This window comes from Mastomys coucha, unplaced genomic scaffold (genome assembly GCF_008632895.1).
Source record: "Mastomys coucha isolate ucsf_1 unplaced genomic scaffold, UCSF_Mcou_1 pScaffold12, whole genome shotgun sequence".
Lineage (NCBI taxonomy): Eukaryota > Metazoa > Chordata > Mammalia > Rodentia > Muridae > Mastomys > Mastomys coucha.
Genome location: NW_022196894.1, coordinates 94138909 through 94157705, shown reverse-complemented (window position 1 = coordinate 94157705; position 18797 = coordinate 94138909). Strand labels below are relative to the sequence as shown.

The following is an 18797-nucleotide window of genomic DNA, read 5'->3' as shown; positions in this document are numbered from 1 at the left end:
AAAAAAAAAAAAAAAAAAAAAAAAGAAGTACAAAGCTTATAAATTTATGAAGAAGGCAATTCCTGTGATCATGCACAGAGGGAGACATGGGATGGATCCACATGCCTTATCATAGTGGGCAAATTAAGCTGCGCTACCTTTCTGCATTGCCTGTTGAAGTGTAGAACTTCCTGAGTGATGGAGGGAGATGCAGTCTATAGTCTGTTTTGTTGTGTAGGACAGAAAATCACCAGGATATCAGCAGTGTCCATATTTTGATGCTTTTTATATATAGTAATGTAGAGAATGAAAAAAAATTTAAATTTACTTTTATTTTATATACATTGATGTTTTTGCCTGCATGTATGTCTGTGTTGAGGGTGTTAGATCTTGGAGTTCTAGACAGTTGTGAGCTACCATGTATTTGCTGGGAACTGAACCTGGATCCTGTGGAAGTCTGTGTGCTCTTAAGTGTTGAGATATCTCCAGTCCTGAAAAAAAAAACCAACATATTTTAAGTATTAAATTTCATGGTCTTGTTTCTGTGATTTTGGTTTTCTGTCTACTTTACTATGCAATACGAGTACATCCTCATATGTGGGTTTAGTATTTGCATATTCGTCATTATGCTATTTAGAAGCATAAAGCTCACAGGGTGGGATGGCTTCATTTGCCCCAGCGAGGTGCAGTGGTGTTGAGTTACCTGTGAGCGTGTTGCTAAGAAGGTGAAAGGGTCCCTCAGTCCCATCCTTGCCTGCCAAGCATCTTTCTCGTGTGTGCTTTCTGTGACAGTTGCTGTTGATATCGGCCTTGAGTACAGATTTTTAAATTGCTGACTCATGCTCCTTAGTACAAGAATCCTGTGATGTGCATGTTTTAGGGGGGAAAATGTGAGTTCCTAGAAGCTTCACATAGATAATGCCTGTGTTAGCTGCGAGCTAAATGTTATAAATTAAGATCTGTTTGTAGATTTTCCAACATTGCTTTCTTCCTCTCTGTCCTTTTCCTTGTCTACCTAATACTATCTTTGTAGCTCAGGCTGGCCTTGAACTTCCCCTTCGTGCACTCTCTAAATTGCTTGGATGGCAAGTATGCTCAGTGGAGGCGCACACCTTTAATCCTATAACTTGGGAGGCACAGGCAGGTGGATTTCTGAGTTTGAGGCCAGCCTGGTCTACAGAGTGAGTTCCAGGACAGCCAGGGTTATACAGAGAAACCCTGTTTCAAAAACAAAAAAAGAAATTATGGAGTTAGACTGTTTTGAAATCTGATGCTTTTCTGTCCTGCTGTCACCAGGCATACATACATACATACATACATACATATATATATATATATATATATATATATATATATATATATATACACACACACACAGATACATGCAGGCAAGACACATAAGATAAAAATTGAAAAAAAGTAATAAGCAAAATCCTATTGTGTAACACAAAATTACATAAAGATGTTTATTTAAAGAAGGGATAAAATCTAAGGAAGCGCAGGTGAGAGAACTTGCCAAACTTGAGGATCTGAATTCAGTTCCCATTTCTTACGTGGTGGCATGACAGAGTCCACTCCTACATGCACTGCCTTGGCCTTTACCTGGATGCTTTGCCACACACACACACACACACACACACACACACACACACACACACACACACAAATAAATGGAAAAACAAAGACAAGAAAATGTCAAATTGGTAACTCTTATTTCATACTGGTCCTGCGCCACTCTGAAATTCCTCACATTTCTGTGACATGGTCTAGTGAGCACACTGACTGCTTAGTGAGCATGTTTCTGTATAAGATGCCACCCTGGAGATTAGGAAGAATTGGAGAGTAGGAGCCAATGGCAAATTACATGTAGTGTTTGGAATCCAAGGTAGGAACTGGCTTAGTCCAGTAGTAGTTCATAGAGAATTACAGAATTGATAAATTGCCTTTAAAAACATTTCTAAATAAATGTCTATTACAGGATCAAGAATTGGTCAAAATCGTTGGACTAAGGTATGAGGTTGGACCACCTACACTCTGTTGCCTCAAACTAGCATTTATAGATCCAGCAACTGGCAGGCTGACAGATAAATCTTTCTCTATTAGGTATGTATTTCTACATATAGTAGGTGTCGGTCCTACTGAATTAGTAGATGTAAAGTTTCCATCTTGCTCAGTAGGCTCTCCCTTTAACTGCCTCCTGCGTGTGGATCACTGCAGGGTCGTCCAGCGTCAGTTAGGCAGGGAGTCTGCTGCTTGGGTGGTTTTTCACAGTGCTCACACAAGTAGGGATGAGAGCCTATGCAGGAAACTTGTCACATGGTGGCTCCTGTCACATGGTGGCTCCCGTCACGTGGTGGCTCCTGTCACATGTGACTTTTGGTAATTAGGTGTGCTGATTCCAGTTGAGTACACATTGCTTGTGTTCTGTTATGGAGACTAAAATGAAGACAGGGTCTCTCACTAAACATGGAGCTCACTTTTGCTTAGGCTGATCTGCCAGGGACCTCTTTGGCTCGTCTCTGCCTTCCTAGCATTTACACTTGGCTTCTGTGTGCACTTTGGCAGTCTGAACTCAGGTCTGTATATTGCCCTAAAAGCACTTCTACAAAAGGGGTCCTCTCTAGCACCCTTTATCAGCTATGAATTTGGTTAGATGTGCCTGGGAAGATGGCTCAGCTGAGAAAAGTCTAAGTTCAGCCACACTGGACAGAAAGATAGGTGGATACCTTGGTACTCACTGGCTTGCCAGCCCAGCCTGGTAGGCATGCTCCAGACCAGTGGCACAGCCTATCTCAGAAGAACAAGGTGGATAGCATTTAGGAAAGGATATCCAAGATTGTCCTCTGAACTCCACCCCTTCTGTGCACATAGAAGTTTCAGATGGCAGATAGTACCTGTGCCTTTTGAATATTGCTGCTTTCCACTATGGTAATTTTTTAAATTTTCTTTTAGATACCATGATATGCCAGATGTTATTGATTTTCTTGTGTTGCGCCAATTTTATGATGAAGCAAGACAGAGAAACTGGCAGCCTTGTAAGTGTGTCCTTACTGAGTGACCTTGTAAGTCTGTCCTTACTGAGTTGTATATAGTCTTAAAAGCCATTGAGCTGCGTTTGCATAGGGTACTTTGATTTATGGTTTAAATAAACAATGAACAATTTCTAGAAGCATAAGTGACCTTTAAATATATCAGCTTAGTGCTTGTGTTAATTGGTACCTATTCCATGTAGACTTTTTAGCTAATAATATTGCTACTGCTTAGGTTGTGACCCTTCTGGGGGATGAATGGTTCTTTCACTGGGGTTGCATGTCAGATATTTATATTGTATTACAATTCATAACAGTAGCAAAATTCGAAATAATCTTAATGGTTGGGGCCTCCACAACATGAACAACTAACTGTATTAAAGGATTGTAGTATTTGGAAGGTTGAGAACCACCTTAAATTTAAAATATTCAAAGCCATTTAAAATAATCTGATAGTTAAGAAATAATTCCAAATTTAATGCAGAAAATATTGTGGTGTAAGCTGGATGGTGGTGGAGCACACACCCTTAATCTCAGCACTTGAGAGGCAGAGGCAGGCGCATCTCTGAGTTTGAAGTCAGTTTGGTCTACAGAGCAAGTTCCTGAACAGTCAGGGTTACACAGAGAAATCTTGCCTTGAAAAAATGTTGTGGAGTGCCACAGTATTTTACTTTTGTTAAAACAAACTAGAGCCAAGTGATAGGACTTGAGGAACTGGTCTTTAAGAAGCAGACAGGCCAGAAAGATGGCTCATCCATTATGGACACGTGTTCCTCTTCTATAGGAACGGAGTTGAATCCCAAATCCCCATGTCATGCAGCTTATAACTGCCTGTAATTTCATCTCCAGGATGTAATTTGACACCCTCCTTTCCACTGTGCACCTACATGCATGTTCTTTGCTTATCTGTTCACCCCACTCCCCACCTCTACCCTGTTTTAAAAAACCTTAGAAACAAAAAGAGCTACAAACATTTGGATCAGCAGGACAGCTTAGATGGTCCCCTGTATCTTAGCCTGATAGCTGGAGTCTGGTCCCTAGGATCCATGTGATATGTAGAACGAGTGACACCTGGAAGTTGCCCTCACCCCATGTTACCCCTTCCCCACATGTATACTGTATGCCTTGCTTTCCTCTGTAACCTGGAAGTTTTTCCCCCATAGTCTGTGCATCTAAAGGAAGTTGATTGTTCTGCTCTCAGCTCTATAGCGCGCTATTATCTATCCTATTTATATTGTTCAATTATTTTTAAAAAGTGGGCTTTTGAGGCAGGGTCTCACTGTGGCTGTAGCTGGCCTGGAACTCAAAAGAGTGGTCAGATAGCTAGATATGGGTGACTTTCTTTGCTGTTTATATATAAAATACTGTGTTAGTTTATGTGTAAATGGGTGGAATTTTATTGACTGAAGCCCAGTCAGGATTCACTGTAGTCGTAGTATACATTTCAGTCTTTATAATCTTGAGCCACTCCTGCATGTTAATAACTGCGTTTTGTGTGTAGGTGGAGGGTGGGGGGGTGTCATGGTAGGACGCAGAGCTACACCCCAGACCCATTCTACCCTTTGATTTGTAGAGGAACCTCTGCAAAAGCCTGTTGGAAAGATTGGCTTTCTTACTTTTGAGTTACTGTAAAACAGTAGGACCTATTAGTGGCTGTGTAGTTCTTTTTTTTTTTTTTCTGTGTAGTTCTTTTAAATAGTAATACATTTTTAATGGTTAAGAGTATTTTCAGACTTGATTTTAAACTTTTTCTTTTAAAATTTACTTATTTTGTGTTTGTAAGTGGGCTCCAGTGAGGTCAAAGGACTTTGGGAAGGCCATGCCTGAATCCCTGGAGATTGAATTCAGGGCTTCAGGATGGAGCCAGGTGCTGCCTTCATCCATTAACCCATCTCACTGGCCCCAGATCCCAGTTGCTCCTGTGTTTTTGATGGATTTAGAGTTGTAGAGACAAGTAAGTATAAGGGGGCTGTAATCCTCCATACACAGCAGTGAGATGATGCCAGTTTCTCCCCTCTCCTAACGTGCTGGGTGAACACAGGCCTCAGCACCTTCTGTGATACACCTCAACCCTGAGGAGTTTGAATTTTCTTAGCCTTTGTGCTTGATCTCTGTTCATTGTCTATTACAGTATTTCATAAGTAAAAGGTGTATGTAATGTTTGCATATACATGCCTCCGACTTGATCATTTCTCTTATAGGTGACAGATTTCGATCTATAATTGATGATGCTTGGTGGTTTGGAACTGTGTTGAGTCAAGAGCCATATCAACCCCAGTATCCTGACAGTCACTTCCAGTGTTACATTGTTAGGTTTGTATACAGAAAATGTGTTTACGTCTCAGACCACTGTGTAACTAACATGCTTTCGGCCAGTGTCATTTTAAGCCATTGATTCAGTGTAAGTTCCAGAATGTCTAATATTCCTGAGTCAGTCACAGCTCAGCATTGATACTGTGTCATTAGTCACATTCAGAAAACCTTCCCTGTTTTGCTGGCTAGCTGACATTCACACTTCCATAGTGAAGTGGAATACACAGTGACATTCACTTGTGTATTTTTGTCTCACTCTGAAGAAAGGTCTCAATAATTTATTTTATGTGTGTGGGTATTTTGCCTGCATGCATCATATGTATGCACCATTTTCCTTGGTACCCTTGGAGGCCAGTTGGAGTTACAGAAAGTTGTGAGCTGCAGCGTGGGAGCTGGGAATTAAGTATTTGTCCTCTGGAAGAGCAACAAGTGCCCCTAACTGTTGGTTCATCTCTTTAGCTCTTGCATAAGGTTTTGCACTTTGTGGGTTTGGGTTTGGGTCTTGGCTTTTCTGTTTTGGAGATAGTAGTTTTTTACGTAGTCTTGACTGTCCTGGCACTCTGCCTCCCAGTGCTGGCGTTCATGCTGTGTACCACCAGGCTGGCAACACTTTGTTTTTGTTGTATCTTTCTCAACCCTTTTGATGTTGCTGTGAATGTACTTAGTGCAGTGAGACTGCTGGCTTCTATATTTCCGCAGTATCTGGCGCCTTGCTAGTCTGTAGTTTGTTTTTGGGGAAAGGCTAACCAGTGCTTCCTTTGTTCTTGTTGAACAGGTGGGACAACACTGAGATTGAAAAGCTTAGCCCATGGGACATGGAACCGATTCCTGACAATGGTATGCACTTGTCATAACTGTGCACATAGTAGGGCATATTTGTGACTGTCCATAAATCTCTTGAAGCTGTCAATCACAGTCTCAGAACTTGGCTAGAAGAAAACAGTTTGATGGCTGTTTGTCTTGGTTCCTTTTGGTCTGAGCATCTATACAGTGGGTATATTAGCATCAGCTGTCACATGACCACTTTACCTGGACCACACTTGTCCCCTCTTTACTCACACTCATTCTCTGCCCGTTCATCTAAAGTGCTGTCCCTTCTCCAGCACTGTCTCTCTTTCCCCTACTTCTGCAAGGACCTGGTGTTAGCTCGAGCTCATTTCCTTTGCTCTGGTCAGGTTTGCAGATATCCGTTGCCTTCTGAAGGCTGTATCGTATTGTTTCTCCTTGCTCTGCCTTTTGAATGGTGCAGAATAGCTACTGTTAGCATTTTTTCACTACTTTAATATTAATACTTATATAATTTAAAAAGGATACCCATCATTCCAAAACCTCATCATTCTTAATACCATGAAATCATCAGTAATTGTCCTTGTGATATATTCTTTTTGTTTTCTTTTTCAAGGCAGGATTTGTCTATATAACAAAGCCCTGGCTGTTGCTTTATAGACCAGGCTGGCCTCGACCTCACAGAGATCTGTCTGCTTCTGCCTCCTGAGTGCTGAGATTAAAGGCATGCTCCACCATACCTGGCTTGTGATATATTCTTTTGAGTTTAGTAACTTATGCTAGTGTGTCCTGGTCTGAAAATACATTTTACTGTATGTAAAGATGGCAAGATCAGTAAACAATGTCCCTTTAGCACGTAGCGTCCAATGTCAGCTCTGTCCTTCTCACCCTAATGGTGATGGCTTTAGTGTCACTTCTGCAAAGGAGACATTTAATGATGAAGACTTTTATATAACATGTCTAAAGTAATTGGGTTCTTAGTTTGAGGCCAGCCTTCTTGAGTGCCATTTGCACCTGCTTTTTTTAGTAAGGCATATTCAGAGCCAGGGACAGTGCTGTGTAAACTTTAGTCCTTAATACTAAGGCTGCTGGCCAACTTTGACAGTTGTCAGCATACAGAAGCAGCATGATAATAATTGTCAGAGAAGCATACCTTAAAAGTAGCAGGTGACCATCTTCTAGTCATAGACATGTTTTTCTCCATCGACATACTCAAAGAATATCCCCGAATGTCCACAGTTCATCATAGTTTTCTCAACATATACTTTTGTTATCAGTCTTTTTTTTTTTTTTAAGTTGGGTATTTTCTTTACTCACATTTCAAATGATACCCCTTTCCTGGAAAAAAACCAAAAAACCCTATTCCCTCTCCCCTTCCTTATTACTATCTTAGTATACTTATAAAATCTTTGTTTTTAAATAATTTCAGACTCACAAGTGTTACAAAGAATTGTTCAGTCCTTTTATCTGCTTGGTCAGGGCTGTTGTTAAGACAGTAACTGGCACACAGTGATGTAGGGCCTGCTTCCATTTGTCTTGTCTTACTTTATATGAACTTTGCTGGCTGTAATTGTTGCCATAATGTTCTTTAGCCTTTGGTCTCCCTGTCTTCCTCTGCCTTCTGTGGCCCTGACTCTTCTAATTACAGGGCAGTTATCGTTTATTTCCTGGCATGTACTTCAGTTTTGCTTTGCGCTTTTCTCTTAGTTAAACACTTTGTGTGTGTGACAATTTTAACACATTTATTGTGTGGTTGTGTGGCATGAATATGTCGTCCTGGTGCTAGCATCCTCGGCCAGAAGAGGTGTCAGGGATCCTGCACCTAGATAACAGGAGTTTACAAGCCACTGAGGTAGGTTCTAGGAGTTAGACAATCAGGAAGTGAGTGATTGCTGAGTGCCACCCATGGCTCCTAAATGAGTGACACTAAAGTACTCTGGTTTGTCTCCTAGATCCTCTGCTTTTCTTACCGAGTTCAATACAATGCTGGGCATGACTGAAGTAGATTATAGAAGTGCTGAAGTCTTGCTGTTGTATGATGGTGGATATTTTTTTCTTTTCATCTTTTTCTGTTGCTTGAAGATGTCAGTATGGAAATCAGGAATCCTATAGGATCACTTACCATTTATACCTTAAGGTTTTTCATTCCAGAATTGGAACAGGAGAAAGATTTCATTCTACTTGATCACAACTGCTAAATTCACATTTTCCACAAAGAAATCAACAGCTGATGTTCTATAAAACACACTTCTAGAATTTTAAATATTTCTGGAAGTTACTATAAGCATTATTGCATTCAGCCTTTAGATTAGAATCTGTCAAAGTGTTTTTCATAAGACCACGATCCACTCCTATTAATTAGTACTCCAAAACCATCATTCCTATGTAGAAGGTAGCCCTGGCTGTACTGGGATTAAAGGTACGCACTACCATATCTGGCTAGATACATACTACTTGTCTGTGTTTTATAAGTTGTATTTAATGTAAATAAATATTTTGAATTATTTTTGAATTTCTCCCTAAGAAATTCTGTTTCTACCCCTACTATTTCAATCTCTCTTTTATTTATTTTTTATTTTATTTTATTTTTGGTTTTTTGAGACCGGGTTTCTCTGTATAGCCCTGGCTGTCCTGGAGCTCATTTTGTAGACCAGGCTGGCCTCGAACTTAGAAATCCGCCTGCCTCTGCCTCCCAAGTGCTGGGATTAAAGGCGTGCGCCACCACCGCCCAGCAATCTCTCTTTTATTTATGTGCTTCCATCAGTTAAAGGAATTAGCCCCTTTATGCTGGTGGAATTATTTTATCCATTTTTGTTTTGAGAGAGAGTGTATTTTAGCCATTTATGCATCGATCGAGGGCGTGTGTGTGTTCATGGGTGCTTAATGAACAACAGTTTGATGCAGCCCAGGCTGCTGTAGGGGTTGCTGTGTAGCTGTGGCTTCTGACCCTCTTCCCCCCCCTCCCCCCCATTGCTAGTGTTACAGGTATGTACCATCACACCTGGTACTATGAGGGTTAAGGGCGAAACACACAGAGCTAGGGAGCAGCATCTCTAGACCATGTCTTGAGCTTTTAGGAATCACTCTTTGAACTTTAAGTGGTCTGCAGAGATTTGCTTTCTGAGCCCTCAGGGCTAAGGTTGCCTTGGTGGTGGTGGTTCACTTTAGACTTCACAGGGTGATGATCTGTGCTTACATCTCAGTTCAAGTTTGTGACATCAGAGAAGAACTTAAGAAGTTGAAGATTTGAGCTCTGCTTTTTCTTTTCTCCAGTGTTTTGAGACTTTGTGTAGACCAGGCTGTTGTGGAACTCACAGAGATCCACCTGCCTCTGCCTTCCCAAGTGCTAGAATTAAAGGTGTGATCCATCACCACCCAGCTTGAGTCTGCTTTTGACAGTAGAGGCAGCCAAGTTTGCCAGCTTTTCCTATAGACTGAGTGTGTAGTATTGCATTTTAGAAGTTGACTCCACCCCTCATTCTTTTCTTCTTTCATTGTCTTTAAAATGGAACTCATAGTTGATCCTCCAGAAGAATTGGGAGCAAGTATCTCTGTCACTTCAGATGAGCTAGAGAAATTGCTCTATAAACCACAAGATGGTGAATGGGGCCAGAGGTCAAGAGATGAGGAGTGTGAGCGGATCATCAGTGGCATAGACCAGCTCTTAAACCTAGGTGAGTTTCGTCAGGCTCAAAGCCTGAGTTTTAAGTTTTTCATAAAAAGATTAATTTAGGTTACATTCTTTACTTAATTCCTCTTGGTTTGTTACTTTTTTTTTAAGATTTGTTTTATTTATTTTATGTGTATGAGTACACTGTAGCTGTATAGATGGCTATGAGCCATCATGAGTGTGGCTGCTGGGAATTGAACTCAGGACCTCTGCTGGCCTGCTTGCTCTGGCCCCGCTCAGTCCGGCGTAATTCACTGTAGCTGTCTTCACACACACCAGAAGAGGGCGTCGATCTCATTACAGATGGTTGTGAACCACCATGTGGTTGCTGGAATCTGAACTCAGGACCTTCAGAAGAGCAGTCAGTGCTCTTACCAGCTGAGCCATCTCACCAGCCCTTGGTTTGTTATATTAAATGGAGCCCTCTCTTTGGAATAGTTTTTATAGCTAAATACTACCTATAGGTAAGGTGCTTACTGTATAAAACCTTAGTTTTCTTTTCTCTTACAGATATAGCAGCAGCTTTTGCAGGCCCGGTGGATCTCTGTACATATCCAAAGTACTGCACAGTAGTGGCTTATCCAACTGATCTCTATACAATTCGAATGAGGCTTGTTAATCGATTTTACAGGTTTGTTGGGGGAACCCTTTCAAAAATACCACAAAGAGGTATGAGGCCACAGTCATTCTTGCAAAAAGACGTGCAGGTTGCTGATAATTACCGTGTGAGCTTTGGATGCTGGTGAATATAATTTCCTGTCTGGTGGTGCTTGTTACATGTCTTTGAGTAGGTGTGGGTAGTCAGCCATAAGGTGACACACCAAGCTTTGTTCCTTAGTGTGTGTGAGTGTGTGTGTGTGTGTGTGTGTGTGTGTGTGTGTGTTAGAAAATTATATTGATACTGTTATTTTGTGTTTGAAACTCTTCTTTTTATCCATGAGTTATTAGAACTTTACTTCTTAAGGTTCCAAGAGGGAGTTTCACCCTCCTGGAAGGGACTTAGAGGTGGTGTGGTTATCCTCCATGTGGGTTCTGCAACTGAATTCCTGCAAGAGCAACAAGTGCTCTTTCTTAACCATTAAACTTTCTAGTTTAAGTACAACTTTAGTATTAGTTAGGAATGAAAAGTAGAAAAAAAGTATGAAACAATATAATCCATTTTTATGATACTCTACATAGAGATTTAAGTATATACTACTTTGTGGTATAAATGCCTTTTTTTGAAATAAAAGAAATGTGATCCAAAGTCCTTAATGCTTATCTTGAGGTATAGCCAAAATTGGGATGGTTAGAATCTTGCCCCCTTTCTCTGATTTAAAATCTTAGCTGCTACATTTAAAAGTAGTTTTCATGAGTTAGTAATTGTACCTGCTCTTTTGAGTAGAGATTATTTCTCGGATATATCAGCTTTTTGTTGTTGGCTTTTGCATCATTGGTGATTTTAAAAATCACTTATTTGTAATGATTTTTATAGTAATTGAAGGTTTTTCAGTTTTTATAATTCCATTACTTGATGAAATTACTATTGTACTATTCCACAACTATAGTCTATTATTCCACAATTATATCTAGTCATATGTGTGTTTGAATTAGAAACCTAGTTGTAATGAAACTGACTCAAAATTGACATTGTATACTTGTTCTATAGTGAGGAGTGGGTGGGTTGCCATCTGTGGTTGAGCACGGGGAGACTGTCCCATATGTTTCTCCTGCTCCTTCCTTGATACTGGGTCTCTTATGGACCTGGATGGACCTGGATCAGCTGACTGCATAGTGAGTTCTCAGGATCTGTCTGTCTTTTACCTCAGTGCTGGAGTTAAAGGCAATTGTAGCCATGCTTACCTTATTTTTTACATGGGTGTTGTACAATCTAATCAGGGCTTCATGGTTGCACAGCAAGAAGCAGTTGTATGTACTAAGCCATTTTCCCAGCCCTACTGCTTGAGTTTTTACAGCTTTAAAAGGCACCAATAGGCATGGTAGAAAAAAAAAGAAAGGCTGTTTAGCTGAGAGGGGGAGGGGAAGGGAGCACATACACAAGTGTGCCCGAATATTTGTGTGTATGATTTAGGTAGTTTACTTAAATTAGTTTTTGGAGTTCATAGTCCAACTTAATGTTCTAGTTATAACATAAGATTATTTATTACAGCTTTGTACTAATAACGTCTCGAAGAAGGTATGCTGTCACTCACTGAATAGGTTCACATTGCTAGATTTTGGTTATTCTCATTTTTTAAGTAATAAGTTACTTTTCTGTTTAAGGCGGTTATCTGCGTTAATTTGGGAAGTCCGATATATAGAACATAATGCAAGAACGTTTAATGAACCTGAAAGTGTAATTGCAAGATCAGCTAAACAAATAACTGAGCAGCTTCTGAAGTTTATCACGTAAGTGACCTCATGCATGGAGCATGCTGGCTCCGGGGCTGGCCGGCCGGCGCTGCGCTTCCATAGCCACACAGCTTTCATCTGACGGTTACTTGAAGCAGCATTGCTTTGCATGCTTGCCATTATAACTTCATTAAAGGAATGTGGCCAATTCAATTTTGTTTTTTAATTTTTTATTACATGTATGGGTATTTGGCTGCTTGTGTGCATGTATACTTACTTGCTTGCCAAGTGCCTGTGGAGACTAGAAGAGAGTGTTGATTTGAGACTAGAGTTATAGGTAATCATTACCCACTATGTGGTTCCTGGGACTTGAACCCAGGTCCTCGGGAAGAAGAGTCAGTGCTCTTAACTACAGAGTCATCTCTCTCTTTTTTCCGCCAACTTTTAATTGACTGTTTTGAGTTTTACTTTATGCACTCCAGTCTACTCCTCTCTGTCCCCTTGTATCCACCTTCTGCCCTTGCAACCTCTGAGCCAAAAGAACATGAGCATCTTGCCATGGAAGCTGCAGTGGGTCATGCTGAGTCCCATGGTGGGTTCCTCTTCCCACACATCTTCCCCTGCAGTGAGCCATTGGTCTGCTGCCAGGCTGCTTGCTTCTGCCACACCATCAATACTGGCTCTTACCAGATCTCCTCAGATCTCCTATGGTCAGCAGGACCATCCCTTTCACATACCCTAGCAGTCCACAGATGATGTACATTTTAGGGTGGGCCAACTCCAAGCCCTAGATTTCTGCCTGTGTGGTAGCTGAGTTGGTCAGCTGCTCCATCTCTTCATCCCTTTTATGTTTTTAAAATTTTAAAGCAAAACATTTAAATTAATTTTATGAATATAGTGTTTTGTTTGCATATATGTTATGCATCATGTATACTTGGTGCCTAATAAGGCCAGCAGAGGGATATTATTGGATCCCTTGGATTGGGAGTTAGAAATGGTTGTGAGCCCACTGTATGGGTCCTGGGAATTGAACCCAGTTCCTCTGCAAGAGCAGTGAGTACTCTTAACCGAGGAGCCATCTTTTCAGCAAGCCTGAATTGCTGTATATGACTGCTTACTCTGTCATTTCTGTGTTGGGCGTCCTCAGGGCCCCTCCATTGCATACTTGCTCACATGGTGGGGGTTTGCTTTGTTTCTTTCCTTCTATCTTAAATCTCTTTCTCCTGGTATTTGCTTTATCCGTTGCTGTGGCAATACCTAGAAAAAGCTGTGTGTGTTCAGCCTAGAGAGGCTACTTGGAGTGTCATTGTTTCTGTATTATCAACTTGACTTTGGACATATTTTAAAATTGTCAATATTCTAAACTAGAATGCTAATATATTCTTATTTTCACAGAAGAATGGTTAAAACCTTGTCTTTTTTTGTGAAGTTGAGTGTGCCTAGGCTGGGGAACTATTTGTATTTTAATGTGAAGTAATGCTTGACAGGAGTAACTGTTCTTCAAATGATTAATTGTGAAAAATGTAACTTTTAGGAATCAAGATTGTACAAATATATCGGAACTATGTAACACTTCTGACAATGACAACGGCGGCGACAGTGCTTATGATTTGGTATGAAGTTTAACTTTATAGTGTCATGTAGATTTCAAACATTGATTTAAAAATGGGGGTAGAAAAATGTAGGGCAACATCATAGTGTGTTCTAGTTTGCTATGAAGGTAGGAATTGATAAAGATTTTTCATAGTTAAGCGATGTCTCTGACATACATTTGCTCTCATGATGATCTCTGGTGAGACCTTCATAGTAAGGTTCTCTGATTTATCCTAGGATGATAGTGATCTTCCTAAAACGTCTTCTGGAAGAAGGAGGGTAAGTTGCTATGCATGGCTAACTTTGGCTTCTGTGTTCTCTGTTCAAAACCAAATTTTCATCTGGATTACAGTCTCTGGCCTTGAAAACTTACATGATAATTCTGGGTATTTTAGCTTGGTTTATAAGAGAAATAGAAATCACTAAGTTCTGGTTACTTCAGAAATGTTTAGTTGATAGTTGCTGTTGGAATGGAGTTCTCATGGTCAGATGGAGTAAAATAATGGACACTCCCCCAACCCCAAACAAGTAGGGCAGAGCATGAACTATGCCCTTCAGGGCATTGACCCTACCTGTGCAGCAGAGCACGGAACCCAAGCATTGTGTGTAAACTGTAAGGTAGGGCAGTAGCTGTCACCACAGGACAAGGTGGCCCTCATGGCTGCTTGTCAGTGAAGGGAGTGCTGGGCGAGAGCCTTCAGGTGGCATGACGTCCAGGCTCAGAGAGGGTTCTCTTGGAACAGCGAAGAAAAATGGTGAGATCTTTTCAGGGGAATGTTAAGTTGGATTTGGTAATAGAATTATTTATTTAAAATAGAGATTTGTTAGAAAGATGAGGCTTTGTTGGAGATGGGACAGAACATGGAACTAAACTTAGGAAATTGAGAACTCTCCTGTGACTTGTCACCAGAAGCTTCAGCACTAATGCAGTGAATTACTGAGTAGGCTGTTCACAACAGCACGGGTAAAGGACAGTAACACACATCATTCCAAACACCACCTAGATGCAGTGAGTTACTGAATAGGCTGTTCACAGCAGAACGGGTAAAGTGCAGTAACACACATCGTTCCAAACACCACCTAGATGCTCCTTACAGTTAGACTTTAAAACAATAACACACACTAGACTCAGTACTCAGGAGGCGGAGACAGGCAGATCTCTGTGATGCCAACCTGATTTACATACCTAGTTCCAGGCCAGCCAGGACTACATGTAAGAATCTCAAAAAACAAGTCAAGCAGCCAAACAAATCAAATACCTAATCTCTTTTACAATGATTGTCCTAATTAACATTGAAAAGTTAGACATGATTTATGTTGTCTGATTTTCCATTTTCGTGTTGCTTCATTTCCAACAGAACTGCCACACGTTTTCCTCTGTCTGTTCCTTTGCTGTGTCCGCTGTTGCCAATGACATAGTTGACTGCACTAGTCAGATATGCATGTGTGTTGAGTAGTTGTATGCTATGATTCTCCCTAAAGTGATGCTGATTCCATGATAGGACTTCAAGGAGAGAGAGAGAGAGAGAGAGAGAGAGAGAGAGAGAGAGAGAGGGGGGGGGGGGGGGGGGGGGGGGGGAGCGAGCGCTCTTGCCTTCCCACATTGTAAACCCCTCTCCTAGCACACACTTTCTGTTTACTTTGACTTAAACCAGATCCTAGCTTTTGCAGTCTCTGGCATACTTTCCTGTCTTCTTTGTGGTTAACATTTGTCTGTACAGCTAATACCAATATTTGAGGCATTACCTCAGTTCCCTTACCTTTAATTTCTGTCTACAGTGGACCTTTTCCATATGAGGAAGCTGTAGTCCTAGGCATTTCCAATTTCTATGAGCAAGATGTACAGATGTGAGACTTGGCAGAATTGCTTGTTAGATAGTGCTTGCTGGTGCTTATGGCATCTAGCTTCTTATAACTAATCTTGATATAATTTCCATTTTCTGAAAGTGTATGTCGAACACCATAAGACATGACTGGATTTATAGGAAAATAAATTTTTTTTCCAGCTAGATAATAAGGTAAAAACTGCTACAACTTGTGTACAATACAGGAGACAGAGGGGCCCAGTTCTTTTTTATTTTTTGATTTTTTTAAACCCAATATCATACACCATAGAGTGTATATCCTCGCTGGGCAGTGGTGGCGCACGCCTTTAATCCCAGCACTTTGGAGGCAGAGGCAGGTGGATTTTCTGAATTCGAGGCCAGCCTGGTCTACAGAGTGAGTTCCAGGGTAGCCAGGGATACACAGAGAAACCCTGTCTTAAAAAACCAAAAAAAAAAAAGTATCTGGCCTCTCTCCATTTCCTACTGAGGCCGAAGTAACCTACAAATATGTTTTCAGGTCCACAACTGGAAAAGGAGTAGTAGAACCAGCAGTTGTATTGAGAGTGACTGGAGGAGGCAGTGCAAGGCCCTGCTTATCCTCCTCTTCCAGTGTGAGGACTCGGAGCCCTTCAGACAGCCCGTGGACTTGGATGAGTACCCAGTAAGTGTCCTTGCTCTGAATATTGGTGCTTTTTATTGTGGAGAAAACAGTGGGATTGCAGATTTAAGTTAAACCCTAAAGAGTTAAGAGGTCTAGACTATACTTCACTTATGTTAATGTATTTTTTCTCTTACCCTACCAGGCTAGTTGTAGTATAGACACAGTTACTCACTTAAGAATTTAGACATAGTTGCACAGTGTAGTGTGAAGTGGGGAATATATACATGAGCATTGCTGTAGGCACAAGTGCTAATAAAACTAATTTACTGGAGCTTGAGAGATGGCTCATGGGTCAGAGTATTGGCTGCTCTTACACAAGTTTCTGGCACCTACATATTAGCAGCTCATGACCATCTATAACTCCAGTTCCAGGGGATCCAGTGCCCTCTTGTGCTGTCCACATGCACAGACACGCAGGTATAATCACTCATTTGGAACAGTAAACAAGACTGTAACTTAGATAACAAACAGGACAGTTGGGTGATGCCCATGACCAAGAACTGAAAATACCACCTGCTACAAGCAAGCTTGGGATTACTAAGGGCTGTAAAGCAGGAAATTGACATTTGCCTGGGTGGTGGTGGCGCACACCTTTAATCCCAGCACTTGGGAGGCGGAGGCAGGCGGATTACTGAGTTCGAGGCCAACCTGGTCTACAGAGTGAGTTCCAGGACAGCCAGGGCTACACAGAGAATCCTGTCTCGAAAAACCAAAAAAAAAAAAAAAAAATTGACATTTGATGTTACTCGTAGGGCGTAGGGCTGCAGAGATGGCTCAGCAGTTAAGAGTGCTGGTTCCTGTACCATGTCAGACAGTTCATAAGTAACTTGTCACTCCAAAATGGGGATTGTACACATATCCTAACATAAATTAAGATAAAGTAAAATCTTGATATTTGATACTTCTTATCCTACTAGTCTTTGCTGCCTTTATAGATCTTTTAGATATTAATCCTTGTCTTTCAATTCTTTCCCTGTTCTGTTGTTTGCAGTATCTTAGAGATCTTATTATGTTTACTTTAAAAACATTAGTGTGTGTGGGTATTTTATTTGTGTCTTTTTTGCTCCTGTTTCTGTGTACCATGTGTCCTGCACATGGAAGCCAGCAGAGCTGCTGAGCCCCCGCGATTGGAGGTTACAGATGCTTGCGTGCCACTGTATGGGTGCTAGGACTTGCACTTGACTTCTGAGTCTCTCCAGTCCTTTATGTTTACTTTTTGAGAGCACAAAGTTCATATGTGAATTGTCATTTTAAAAACAGGATTACCGAGATATTATAGACACTCCCATGGATTTTGGAACAGTAAGGGAAACTCTAGAAGCCGGGAACTATGATAGCCCTGTGGAATTTTGCAAAGACATCCGATTGATATTTAGCAATGCAAAGGCATATACACCCAACAAAAGGTCAAAGGTATGTAATCTTTTTCTGTGCCTTATTTTAAGAAAGTATGTATGACCTGTGTTTTTCTAGTTGCCATTAGCAGATAGAACATGAACAATAACTGAGTAAACTGGATAAATACAAGACATCTGAGATGAACAAAGCTGCTGCCGGTGCACATCATAAGCACTTGTATGTGCATTTCATTTCTTTTCTTCTTTTTTTTTAAAAAGATTTACTTATTTCATTTATTTGAGTACACTGCAACTGTCTTCAGACACACCAGAAGAGGGCATTGGATTCCATTACAAATGATTGTGAGCCACCATGTGGTTGCTGGGAATTGAACTCAGGACCTCTGGAAGACTACCCAGCCAGTGCTCTTAACCACTGAGCCATCTCTCCAGACTGTATGAGCATTTCTTAAATGCACTTGTATGTTCATGATGTTAAGTATGACCAGAGAGACTTGGTTAAGTTAGTGAAGTTAAATTTATAGATGAGACATGGTAAGAGATTACTTATATATATTTCTACGAGTAAGTAGAGCAGTTACAATAATAGAATAGGTTGTATGAATATAGTCTTCATCGCTGTGAGCTGTGATATATATATATATATATATATATATATGTATATATATATGTATATATACATACATATGTGTACACATGTATGCATACTGTGGACATAAGATGATACACATGTCCCAAATGGATTGTGGGAGAATAGCATGAGATTAGATCATGCTATTCAGAAATTTAAGTGTAGCCTTTTTCGGGACGTGTCCACTAATATTATTGGACCATGTGTAAGTCAGACCCAAGGTGCTTTTATAGAATGTTGGATAGGATACTGAAAGCCAGCATCCAATCTCATTAGTGTTCATTATATATTGTGTGTTCATATATTCCCTTTTTCCATTGTCACTTTTAGCATCTTGTTACTTTTAGTTCAGATACATTACTAAATTTCCAGTGACAACTAGTGAGGAGACAGAAAGTGACAGTGCTCAAGACCATCACATTTCAGACGTAAAGTGGCTCACGGAACCCTGCTAACTTGATGACTGACAAGTTTATGAAGTACTAGAAGTGGCTGTTGTGCTTCTCAAAGATGGGTCTGCAGGGCAGACATGGAGGAGGCTGTTAGGTCTCAGTCCTAAGTGTTTTTTTTTTTGTTTGTTTGTTTTGTTTTTGGTTTTTGGTTTTTCAGTACAGGGTTTC

At 40.7% G+C, this 18797-nt stretch overlaps 1 protein-coding gene across 4 annotated transcripts in view; it reads left to right on the top strand.

The window, feature by feature from the left end:
• Brwd1 (bromodomain and WD repeat domain containing 1) overlaps positions 1-18797 on the top strand; it is a 103446-nt gene that overhangs the window by 64341 nt on the left and 20308 nt on the right. For 2 of the 4 annotated variants that reach the window (XM_031364518.1, XM_031364522.1), the window contains 11 exons: positions 1958-2082; positions 2932-3014; positions 5210-5321; positions 6097-6158; positions 9626-9781; positions 10288-10408; positions 12040-12165; positions 13643-13721; positions 13939-13980; positions 16045-16188; positions 17449-17601. In XM_031364518.1, the coding sequence (XP_031220378.1) occupies positions 1958-2082; positions 2932-3014; positions 5210-5321; positions 6097-6158; positions 9626-9781; positions 10288-10408; positions 12040-12165; positions 13643-13721; positions 13939-13980; positions 16045-16188; positions 17449-17601 (1203 nt within the window). The remainder of the gene's footprint in view (positions 1-1957; positions 2083-2931; positions 3015-5209; positions 5322-6096; positions 6159-9625; positions 9782-10287; positions 10409-12039; positions 12166-13642; positions 13722-13938; positions 13981-16044; positions 16189-17448; positions 17602-18797) is intronic. The other 2 variants (XM_031364521.1, XM_031364519.1) reach the window with 2 other exon arrangements.